Consider the following 11,661-nt stretch of genomic DNA (forward strand, 5'->3'; position numbering starts at 1 on the left):
TGGAGAAATATAGCCACGTTTTCTACCTGAAAAGAAAGAAAAGCATGTTACATGACCACACGGATGAGACTTTTTGCAATGTTAAAAAGAAACACTTTCAAATTATATTCTCACCTCCTGTTTGAAATGTTCATTCTGGAGGTCTTTCTCCAGGTATGTGGCGAAGTCTTTCAGGAGCGGATGATCCAGGGAGTTGTTTTTTTGATACGGTCCCTTCTCTGCCATCAGCATTCTCGCCGGACTCTTCCACTGCATGTCGGGCTTACTGAAATGTGAAAAAGAAAGCATGTTATAAAAGTGCATGTAAGCGAGTATAATAAAGTTCAAAACAAAGAGCTTTATTCTCACATCTGAAAGGTCTCGCCGCTGCTGCCACTGCCAACCTCAGAGGGCTCGGTCTCCTCAGTCTCTGCCACAGCTGGTGGTTGTGGGGTCATGCCGGTGGAAGGCATTGGTGCCACTGCACCTGCCAGTGCTGGAGGAACATCAGTCACCAGCACCTCAATCAACCTTTTAGAAAGAATTCAAACAAAGCTAAATTCACAGCTACTGGAAATCACACAAAGAAAAAGCAAGACGACACATTTTTGCTACGTTAGTCAGTCCCAATCAGTCCCGAGCCATTACTGGCTGATAAAATTATGACTGACTAACGTCTCTTAAATAAATGAATAAAACTCACACAGACCTATACTGTTAAACATTTCTGTAGATATTACAGTATTACTGGCAGTAGTTTGTTCAAGCATAAATGAACGTGAAACATTGACAGAAAAAAACTAAGTTTGTTTCTTTCACCCATTTTAAACTCTTCAGCTTTTATTTATTTTTGCTAGATAACAAAGCACCGATTCAAAATCCAAGGGAGAAGAAGAATAGTCGTCCTCTTTCCATGCGAAGATTCACAAGTTAAAAAGTTCACAACTTCGAGTGAAGGCATATGAATCCTTTTGCCACAAGTTCGTTCACTGTTCCATCAATAGGGGTTCACTCGGTGATATAATTCACAGTTCAGTTCACTCACAAGAGAGAAATGTTATTCTGCGTACAAAAGTGTAGTACAGAATGACGTAAACAGTGTACATCACCACTTTGAGCGCTTTTCCATCATCACGCCGAATCGTTCTCGTTGCTAAATCGTTCCACTCCGTGCCGATCCATGCCAGCCGGTACGTAAATGGTTGCTTTTTCCACCGCAGGGCTGATAACGGAATATAAACATAAACGCGTCACTCGCTGCCTTGGTAACGCAACAGACTAGCATGAGATAGTACCGACAGCATCGAGGATGGAGGACGACCAAATGTATATGTTTTTAGGGCTCCTTTACTTGATTTTTACTTTGCTAAAAAACAAAAAGCACAAAACTCATGACAAAAAGAGTTACAAAAAGAGAAGGCAAATTGTACACCATCAAACGCTGCAGAGATATGCATGCTACCGGAGACGAACTCAAAAGAATGTAAAATTATCTTCTAAAAATATCTACTGCATTTATTGACATAAATTGTAATTTAAATGTTTAAGCTATTATGTTGCATGCATTTTAATTAGATTTGAATAGAAAATAAATTTATTTAATTTAACAAAGTCATTAACATTAATGTGCTATAGGTAAAAACAAACTATAAAAAACAGCACAATTTATAAACTAACATTAATAAGTATGTATTTTATGTTTCTTAATGTGATGATTATTTTTAACAAAAGAAAAAATATTCTAAAATCTTACCAAAATCAATCATTGTCCATTATCATTTTTAACATATTTAGATTACATGATTTGAAGAAAATACATTATTAATAACAATGTAAAACTTCTAATAACATTTTTTTATTTACAACAAAAAAATATATCTTTTTTTATTACAAGTAATTTACTCGCATTGTCTACATCAATATTTTTTATTCTATGTGATTTAAAAATTATTACCAGAAATTGCTGATGTATGCACTTTTTCCCACCATCCCTTCCAGGTGTATCGCATGTTACTGGACTGGAAATGTTCTGGAAATTGGCAACAAATTCAGAATACAGAACAATTTCACATCTTTTTTGAGTGGGTGTAACAACTGTCTGGCGTTGCACAAATGAATTTTGCTTAGTAGTTGCAGACGTCTTGCTCGGTGAACTCATCCCTCTCCCATCTGCAGAGAGCCTTCCAAGGATGGCAGCATATTTTGAAAGACGATGGGGAATGCCACAGTGTGTGGGTGCGACTGACGGTACACATATACCAATAATAACACCAAGGGAACATCATAATGATGATGTGAATCGCAAGGGTTGGCACTCTATTGTCCTGCAGGCTGTTGTGGATGGAAAGGGGCAGTTTTGGAATATTTGTGTTGGCCGACCAGGAAGGCTCTATGATGCCTGTGTACTCCGACTGTCTAAGCTGTGGGATATCTTGAACACACTGTTTTTTTCTGCACACACTAGACTTGTTGGAGGGAATAATATTGTTACTACATTATTGGTGATGCTGATTAGCAGTGCCAGAGTTATGGTTGAATCTGCATTCGGCAGACTTAAAGGAAGGTGGCGGTGCCTTTTAAAACGTAATGACTGCGAATTGGATTTAACTAGAGAGATGGTAGTGGCATGTTGTGTTTTGCACAATCTGTGCGAGCAACACTATGAAGTGTACAACCGAGACTGGATGAATGCTGCTGATGTGCCCCAATATCAACAACCTTCCAGACCTCTTGTATGTAAACAAATCCAAGAAAAGCACTGACGGTCTTAATTTTCCTTTATGTGATTTGGATTTTTTTATATTGCAGTTTAGTTTTGTTATTTCACATACAATTATATCAAAAGGTCCTCAGCGTGAATTATTTTCTTAAAATGTATCTTTCAATTTTTTATAATCAGTATTCAGTTATATTGATTCATTATTCATTTATTTATTTAATAGTTTATCCATTTAACTATTTATTTTTGTACAGTTATTATTAATTTGTCCTTGTCTTTGCACAGCTTGATGTAGTTTTTCAATCTTATAAAACGGTTTTATCTCCTTTAATAGTTTATATGCGTGTTCTTTTTTTCTTCCGCCATGCAACATGCATCACACTAATGAGTGGCTGACAGTCAGTCATCATCATCATTATCAGTGGGATGTCTTACTGGTTAACCAAGTAAGTAACTAGATCAACATTTTCACATTGGTCTAATACTTTTTTAACATGTTAGACACATAACTGGTTATTTGTATTTACTTATTCGCTTTTAAACTGGAGAGGCCTACTCTTGAACATGAGGAAAAATATAGGCCAGGCCTATCTGTCAACCAATTAAGAAATCGCTGAGCATAGACAAGGCTTAGCCTAAGCCAGGACTATGCCTTAATGAATTTTGTTAACTGTTTAAGTCGCTTTTATGAAAATGCCTTGGAAAAAAACATTACTGATCTGCATCATGAGACAAAACAATGGCCCTGGTATATTTTTATTATTCAAGTTATGTAAGGGCAAGTTGTTTTCAGTTAAGACACCTCAAAATTCATTTTAGTCTGGGACTAGCCTTAAACCTTGTCTGTGTAAACGGGGCATAATGTTCAAATAGTGATTAGAATGCATGAGTGTGTTGCATTCTGTATGGGCAAAATAATAAATGACAAAAGACCGATGCTCTTCAGGTGGAGGGTTGATGACCTCTGCTGTATATGAAAGAACTACTGTCCTGCACTTCTCACAGATCAGCTCTAACTTTCACTCCATCGTTCTGGCACGTTATGCCCAGTTCAGACTATACGAATTCAGTCTTTAAGACGATCCGTTTGTCTCCAAAACCTGAGGCTTGTGTTCCTGGTCACAAATCTTTCAAATGCAACATTGTAACATCTTTCGTTTATTCCTGAAACCTAGAAGTGCTAAGAGATTTGAGATCTGTATGAACGAATGAGACGCTTATATTCTGTCATTAGCAGGGCCAGACAGATTCTGCAGACTTTTTTTATTAATTACGTGCGGAGTCCCGAAAATTTAAAGGTGTGAGTTCGGTTATAGAAGACGGTTGTCAAACTCGTAAATAACCGAACTGCGTGTGAACACAACCATATTAAGAACTCAAATGACTGACAACCGAATTTTAGTGCTGTATGAAAGTAGCCAATGTGTTAGAAAGAGCTGAGGGATTGGGCCTTGAAAAAATTATAAGTATAATCAAAAATAATAATTTTCTAACTTTTATTTGAGGTTTACAATACAAATGTAATTGGAATAACCAGTTTTCAATACAAAGCCATGTCTCTTTTATAGCCATCGCAAAAAGGATGCAGAAATATATGTTTAAAATGTTTATTAAAGTTAATTACAAAATAGTATGATAGTAACACAAGAAAACAAGTGATTTAAATATAAATGCAAACACCAGAATTGTTTTCAACAATTCGTGATACCTTAGGCTCGTTTGAGATGCGCCTTTGCTCGCCTGAAATGAAGACGAGAGTAGGCGGCTGCAGTAAGGGGAGGAGTCAAAAAACAGCTTGTAAATCGGACAGTCCCCGAATCTCGCTTTTTTGTGTTCCTGTAAATGTAGGGAATGGAAGACATCGCGTTCACGTTTTTTATCGCGGACGAAGCAGATGCACTTGAAATACCACTACTTTTACATGAAGATGAGGACAATCTTTTTATTTATTATTAAAATTATTAAAAGTTGCTTTTAAGGCACAGTGGCCCTAATAACAAATGTTTGTCTTTTTGCTAGGAACGTCCCTAGAATTCGTAATTTTGTTGAAGTGGTCATTTTGTACAGTCCTTCTGACTTTCCAAGTCATTTCAGACTTTCTAAAAGGCATGTGGAGGTATGTAGCCTACATGGTGTAAGAAACAAGCAACACATCATGTTAAGATGCTGTACAGTGTAATATAATATAATTATATGTGTGCATGTAGCATTTGTTTTGATGGATTGGCTTATTTATTTCATGGAATAATGTTGTTGAATAAAAATGTACACCAACATAAAATACTGTCATGAATTACACTGGAAGAACCCAATAGCAGGCAGCCGTGGTGATGCTTTAACAGAAAACGTTTATTTAAAGACAAGAATAAAACAAAAACCCACAATGGGGAGACAAAACACTATAACCAAAGACTTCTTAAAAGATAAACAAAAACTTCCCACAAGGGGCAAAAACAAGAACTAAACAACATAAATCAAATCAATTAACAAAACGGGCAAGGAAGGACAAGACAAGGCAGTAATATGAAAATACAGGACCACTGACCATAAACAAGAGACTACGTGCAGGAAACAGGAAACAATGAACCGACACACGACTAGAAATACACAGGGTTTATAAAGGGGAAAACAAACGAAGGATGATAACACACAGGGTGACGGGCAGGTGACAGGGATCAAACACTAAGGAGAAGCTAACGAGGAGAGGGCGGGGCTAGAAGACGCGACACCGGAGAGAACGCATATTATTGTCAAAAGGACAATAATATGTTTCTCTCCACATATAACCAAAGGCTTTGTCACGGCTCTACCACAGGACCAAGAAAAACATGACTAAGTGAGGCAGAGCCATGACAAAATACAATAAAGTAAAAATGACAACAAATAGGACTTAAACAAGTAATAATTAAACGAAACAAATAAAATAAAGCACATGCCCTAATTAGGCTACATTAAAACATCCCTTTATAGTATACAATTTTACCTAGGTGTTTTCATTATCAGATATAAATGAAAATATATAAAGTACTATAAATTGTGAACTTAAAAACCAGCGAACATTCTTAGCCAATGAGCGTTAAGCTGTGTCGTCAGCAAGTCGTTTCCCATCATGCTTTTGATCAGCGCAGTCGGTGGAGAGATTTGGCCATCTCAAACGAGCCTAACGATATCATGTTGTCATCGCTTTGCGCCGCATAAAGTGAAATACAACTATGACGGGAGCTAAAATCCATTCCACGGAAATCCGCGGAGTTCTCCGCGGATAGCTGCGGGCGCGGATTCCGTGTGGCCCTGGTCATTAGTAACAGTGAATAGTGTTATGATTTATTTAAAAGCCTGTCAGTTTCTGAATGTCCGGGGCGGGAGCCGTCATCATTACAGATAAGCGATTTGTTGCCGTAAATTTATGTAACCAGTCAAAGCCTCGTCCTAATCATAATCGTGTAGTCTGAACTGAGCATTAGCCCTCAAAAATGTCACAACCTTATAAGTATCAGAACATTACCATATGAGGGCGGCTTCATCAGCGCATCTTTATCTTCACATCATTCGTCCTTGCCATTTACGAAGTTGAACAAAAAACCCTGAAAAATAAATCAGAAGTAAATTGTCAAAGGGTCACAGCAGTTATTGGACATGTGCTCACCACAGTTTCTACTCTTAGCGCTTCATGACAGATTGTTGTGATATGTCACCATTATATGTAAATACGGCCTTTTAATAATACAACAATGCAATTTTACAATTTATAGCCAATTATTATGAAGCAAACCCCCGGCTACGGATTGTGGAGCACTTTGAGAACCCCTGTGTTTGATGTTGACTGTCGTACGCTCAAAGAACTAGCAGAATACAACAACAACAGATGAGGTCATATTTTAAATAATGAATAAAGTTACACTACCTGACTCTTCTCTGTGATCCGGCAGGTCGACCTGAAACCATTCGTGCTCCAAAAGCTCCTGTATTGTTGCCCTGTGGATGACTTTCTGATTCAAGCAGCGGATGATTAAATCCTGGCATTCTGTTGGTTAGAGAGTTGGTTAGTCAGGTATCATGTGGAACGCTGATGTGCGTCTCATTATTGCGCCGGTTCTCTCACCTGTGGATAAACTGCTACGAAAAGTCAGCTTATCTGTTCCACAACCACGCTTAGTCACACGGGGTCGACCTCCGTTCACCATGGTGTACAGCATACAGCCGAGAGCACTGACGACTGACGCTTCTGCCAAATATCTCTCTCTCTTCTTGAATTCCACAGGGAGGGCTTTACCTGAAAGCAATGATGATCGTCAACAATTTAGCAAACATATCACTGGCAGCATTTTCATCAGAGAATATCTGTTCAATGTGTTGACGCTGGCCTGATAAATGTGCAGAGAGTTTGTAAAGGATTGTAAGATACACGACACACACTCACCTCTGTACAGGCTGCTGTCGTATTCGGTGTCGACGAGCTGCCCTTTGCTGAAGTTATGTAACAGCAGCTGCCGCGTCTCCGTGTTCACCAGGAAGTTGCCCAAAGTGATGTCCTCATGATACACGCCCCGGTCAATGCAGTCTTTCACTGCCATCGCTGCTTGAACCATGAATTCACGGGCCATGTGTTCACTCACACGACCTCCCTTGCATTTAAGGAACTTTTTTAAGGACTTGCAGGGACCCGGGTGTCTAAAAACCAAGATGTGTCCTCCTAATGTGTCTTTAACGGCGCTCTCCATCAGTAAAACGCCGTGGCTACTCGGAATCCGTTTCATCACCACATTTAGACCCACTTCAGTATCCATGCACCTGTTATAATCAGCCTAGAGCAGGGGTGTCAAACTCGATTTCATCCCGGGCCACATCAGTATTATGGTTGCTCTCAAAGGGCCGGTTGTAACTGTAAGACTATATAAATGTATCCACTCTTTTATCACACTGCATAATTACATCTGCATTTAATTACTCCTTTTGGTAATAACTCAATTAATACCTAGTTTTGACAGTAAAAGACCAGTAAAATAAAGTGTATTCAAGTGTACAACTATTGTACAGTTTATTTAAAAAAATAAAAGATATGTTTTCTGTATGAACACATAGTCGGTCTGCATAGTGTTTCTTGACAAGCTAACATTTTTAAAGGCCTTTGTGGTCAGGGCACACTTGATCACATATCTTCAGCATACACTGCTTTAAAAATGTACCTTCTGAAAAACACTTGGTAACTCGGGCGATTTCTTCAGCCACAATAAAGCTGGCTTTCACGGCTGCATCACTTTTTGCAGAAGCATTTGCAAACAAATTCTGCCAAAAATGTAAGTTTTTTTCAAGTCTTGTACCTTTTGTTGCTTTTCTTGGTGGCTAAGGTTGAATATACTTTGCTCCGTGTTTGGTTTCGAAGTGCCGATGTAAATTGTACTGTATTCTTTGAGCACAGCCACCCCTGTTGAAAAAAACTGTATATGCTGGGTTAGGTATGTTTTGATGCTGGTTGGACCAGCTTAAACCAGCTATGGACCAGCACATGACCAGCTAAAGACCAGCTAAACCAGCACAAACCAGCATCAAAACATACCAAACCAGCATATGCTGGTTTTTTTAACAGGGATGGCCTCCTGGCAAAGACGACACACCGGCTTGTTTCCATTAAGCACAAACATGTATTTGCTTTCCCATCCCTCTTGAAATAGCCTCCCCTCTGCATCAGTTTTTCTTTGTTTGACATGATGTGTCTAATTAATATGTATATATCATATCACTCACTTATTACACCGCTCGTTGGAATGCTTGATTCTGATTGGCCAGTCGCGACATTTGCAGGTTCGTTATTCCCAGATAACCTCTCAAAACTAATAACACAGGGTAACCCGGACGCAACAAATCATTTTGACAGGCTTTTTTGACAAATTAAATATAAATGTGTCTTTTAATAAAATATATGACATTATATTTACAAATTATTAAACCATATTGAATGTTCATGACATTTGGACGTTGTTTCTTACCTTAAAACCGAAAGTAAACAGCTTTTCCTGTTAGGTCTGCATTCAGTAAAAATGAGCTAATAAAATATTTCAAATTCACATTTCATGTCAAGTTTTTTTCTCATGTGGCAAGTATCCGCGTAATAAGCGGGATAATGTACAAGCAGCCGGCTGTTATCGCGAAATAAGCCCCTCCAGTGTGAAACAAGAAACAACCTGATCGCACTGGAGGGGCTTATTTCTGCGATATATACGGACACTGCCACCTACTGGCTAGATGTCGTCATCGCGCAGGTAATAAAGTTCAGTTGCATTTTCAGGTCGTGGACATAAAATGTATAATAACAATACAATAATTTGTAAGCTCTCGCGGGCCACATAACATGAGAGGGCGGGCCGGATTTGGCCCTCGGGCCTTGTATTTGACACATGTGGCCTAGAGAAAAGTGTTGAACAAAAGGTTAGCTGACTGTCTGTGGACCATTTGTACTGACACACAGTGAGGTCCATAAGTCTGACACAGCAAAAGAAAATACTTGTTACACAAAACTATTAATTTCTTCATATTTTGTTGTCATGGCTACATTTCTCACAATGCAAAAACTTGATTCTGTCAGATATTTAATCTGATCTCAGACTTTTGAATGTTTATTCAGATCATTTCTACTTACCAAGAAAACACGTGGGTCGAAACCTGAGTGTTCAGAATGTTTCATGATGAACTGCAAACACAAAATGACATGTAAGCAAAAGTAAATGTTAAGAAACTGTCACATACACGTATGCTTGTGTTTATGAGAGTTTACAGTNCATGATGAACTGCAAACACAAAATGACATGTAAGCAAAAGTAAATGTTAAGAAACTGTCACATACACGTATGCTTGTGTTTATGAGAGTTTACAGTATGGTGGTTTTTCTATTACAGTATTAAGTTTTTTTATTACTGATTGAGTTTTTATATGAAACAATGCATTTAAACTAGTTATAGGTATCACACACTTCTCTAACACAGAAAAGGCTATGAGTCTCATAGCAAAAAGACTATGATCTCATGGGTCAAAGGTTACAGGCCAGGTTGAACATCAAACAATAAGACATCTTTCGCACGCAAACGCTTTGAGCACACACACAATATGCATTCTTCACACGAGATCTTGTCTAAAATGCATGGTATTTTTGAAGTACATGTAAGCTAGGGGTAGTAAATGTCAATATGACATACATTCGCATTTTAGAGATGGATGTATGTGTCTTTCATACAGTAGCAACTGACAAAATGACATACATCTACATTTTAAAGATGGATGTATGTACATATATTTTTTAATCCTTTAAAAGGTTTCACCACAGTTAAAAGTTGATGTAAGAAGCTTGATATATAACAGTGGAAAGTCAAAAGAGGATGGACAAACAAAAATAAGTGATGTCATGTAGAACCTGATTGGGAGAAGGTTATGTCAGGTAAATATGATTGGTTTAAACTGTGATAACGACTTGAGAACCATGTATAAAAGATGGAGTCAGAAGTGTAATTGTTGGGCATCTACAGATGAACTCTGTGTGTCTCACTTTGATTGCTCGAGCAAATAAAGATTGAAACCTCTTGAAACCTGGCTCTCTGGTCTTCGTGAATTCTTTCTACATTGGCTGATCGACTTTTTGCCACGACAACAGCAACAGTGCTTCTCTTCTTTTCTTATACAAACTTTCAAGGACGAAGCAACCAAGTATTTTCTTCTGGAAAAACTTGACTTCATTAAAAACCCTGTGAAATGAAGCAGGCACACAGACATAGCAAAAATGGTCTTTAAAGCTGAATTTCACATTGAAATAAAGCTGGGGATATTGCAGACATTTTAACCAAACTAGTGGAGACTGATCAATATGTTAAGACTCAAAGAATAAAGGAGATGAAAAACATGAAACTTATGTTCTGGCCATCAACTTTCCTAGTACAGCTCCACATTCTGCCAAACTTTAGTGACTCTCCTTTTTCATACTGTCCAGTAAATCCATCTAAAAACAAACCAAAAGGACAATTGTAAAGTATTGACATTAAAGCAAGAAATGCAAAGCAGCTAGCAGACGTACATGAAAATCAAATCTTCAGGCTAAATAATAACCAGTCTACTCACGAGGTGTGGGAAGGGCTTTGTGTTGAGGTAATGGACACGGCGGTTTGGGCTCAAGTTGAACTTGAAACCACTCATGTTCCAGAATCTGCTGAAGAGTCGCTCTGTGGACTTCACTGAGATTCAAGCAGCGGCTTAATAAATCCTGGCATTCTGTACAAGAGTGAGTTGGTTAGACATGTATCACATGGCACACAGACGTATGTCACATTACTGTGTCTGTTCACTCACCTCCGGATAAACTAAACCTTTCATCCAGGTTCGTTGTCGTCTGTTTCTTCCTCATCAGACCTTTAACTTGTCGGTTTAAACAAATGCTTCTCCTTTTGGGTGGGTGGAGCTTTGCGTGCAGTGTACTCAAAGATGAGCGTCTCAGTGGCCTTTCCATCTTCATCCCAGTAAGGCTCACGTCCCACAAGCATCCTGTACAGTAAACTGCCGAGAGACCAGACCGTTTCCACTTCCGCGATGTATCTGGCTCTCTTCTTATACTCCACGGGGCGGCTTTTACCTGTTCATGAGAGCAATTTTTGTACAATTTAGCAAACACATGGTTAGCAGATTTATCATTCCACAGTATCTGTTCAGTCGTAAGGCCGGTTTATCTTAGCGCCCATGTTAACAGATTAAAGCATTCACATGGCATGCGTGAGCAGCTCGGTTTTGCTTCGCAGGAGCGGCACTAAAGCAGCGTTTGTTTTAGCGTTGTGTCTATGACGCTCACCCTCAGTTAAAGTGACACGGCATTGGTAATGTTTTATGCTTCTATTGTATGTGTGACGGATGCTGTCAATCGCTCTGAGTGAACCCTCCATCATCTTTTATCGTATCCTTCAAAGCACAAGATATATAGCGATGGCTTT

At 38.7% G+C, this 11,661-nt stretch overlaps 1 protein-coding gene across 2 annotated transcripts; it reads right to left on the minus strand.

Annotated features, from left to right (window-relative positions):
- Positions 1-392: 392 nt before the first annotated feature.
- Positions 393-11,304, minus strand: LOC130555106 (serine/threonine-protein kinase pim-3-like). 2 transcript variants are annotated; one of them, XM_057335168.1, is made up of 9 exons: positions 11,030-11,304; positions 10,802-10,951; positions 10,597-10,682; positions 9,336-9,386; positions 7,119-7,503; positions 6,801-6,971; positions 6,603-6,722; positions 6,204-6,282; positions 393-1,201 (listed from the first exon to the last, which is right to left on the minus strand). In XM_057335168.1, exons 1-8 carry the CDS (start codon positions 11,190-11,192, stop codon positions 6,239-6,241), a joined length of 1,170 nt encoding a protein of 389 aa, XP_057191151.1. In that variant the 5' UTR covers positions 11,193-11,304; the 3' UTR covers positions 393-1,201; positions 6,204-6,238. The 2 variants fall into 2 exon arrangements, with proteins under 2 accessions (XP_057191151.1, XP_057191153.1); XM_057335170.1 differs by lacking the exon at positions 393-1,201 and adding an exon at positions 1,934-2,008.
- Between the last annotated feature and the right edge of the window lie 357 nt (positions 11,305-11,661).

Source organism: Triplophysa rosa, linkage group LG5 (genome assembly GCF_024868665.1).
Source record: "Triplophysa rosa linkage group LG5, Trosa_1v2, whole genome shotgun sequence".
NCBI classification, from domain to species: domain Eukaryota; kingdom Metazoa; phylum Chordata; class Actinopteri; order Cypriniformes; family Nemacheilidae; genus Triplophysa; species Triplophysa rosa.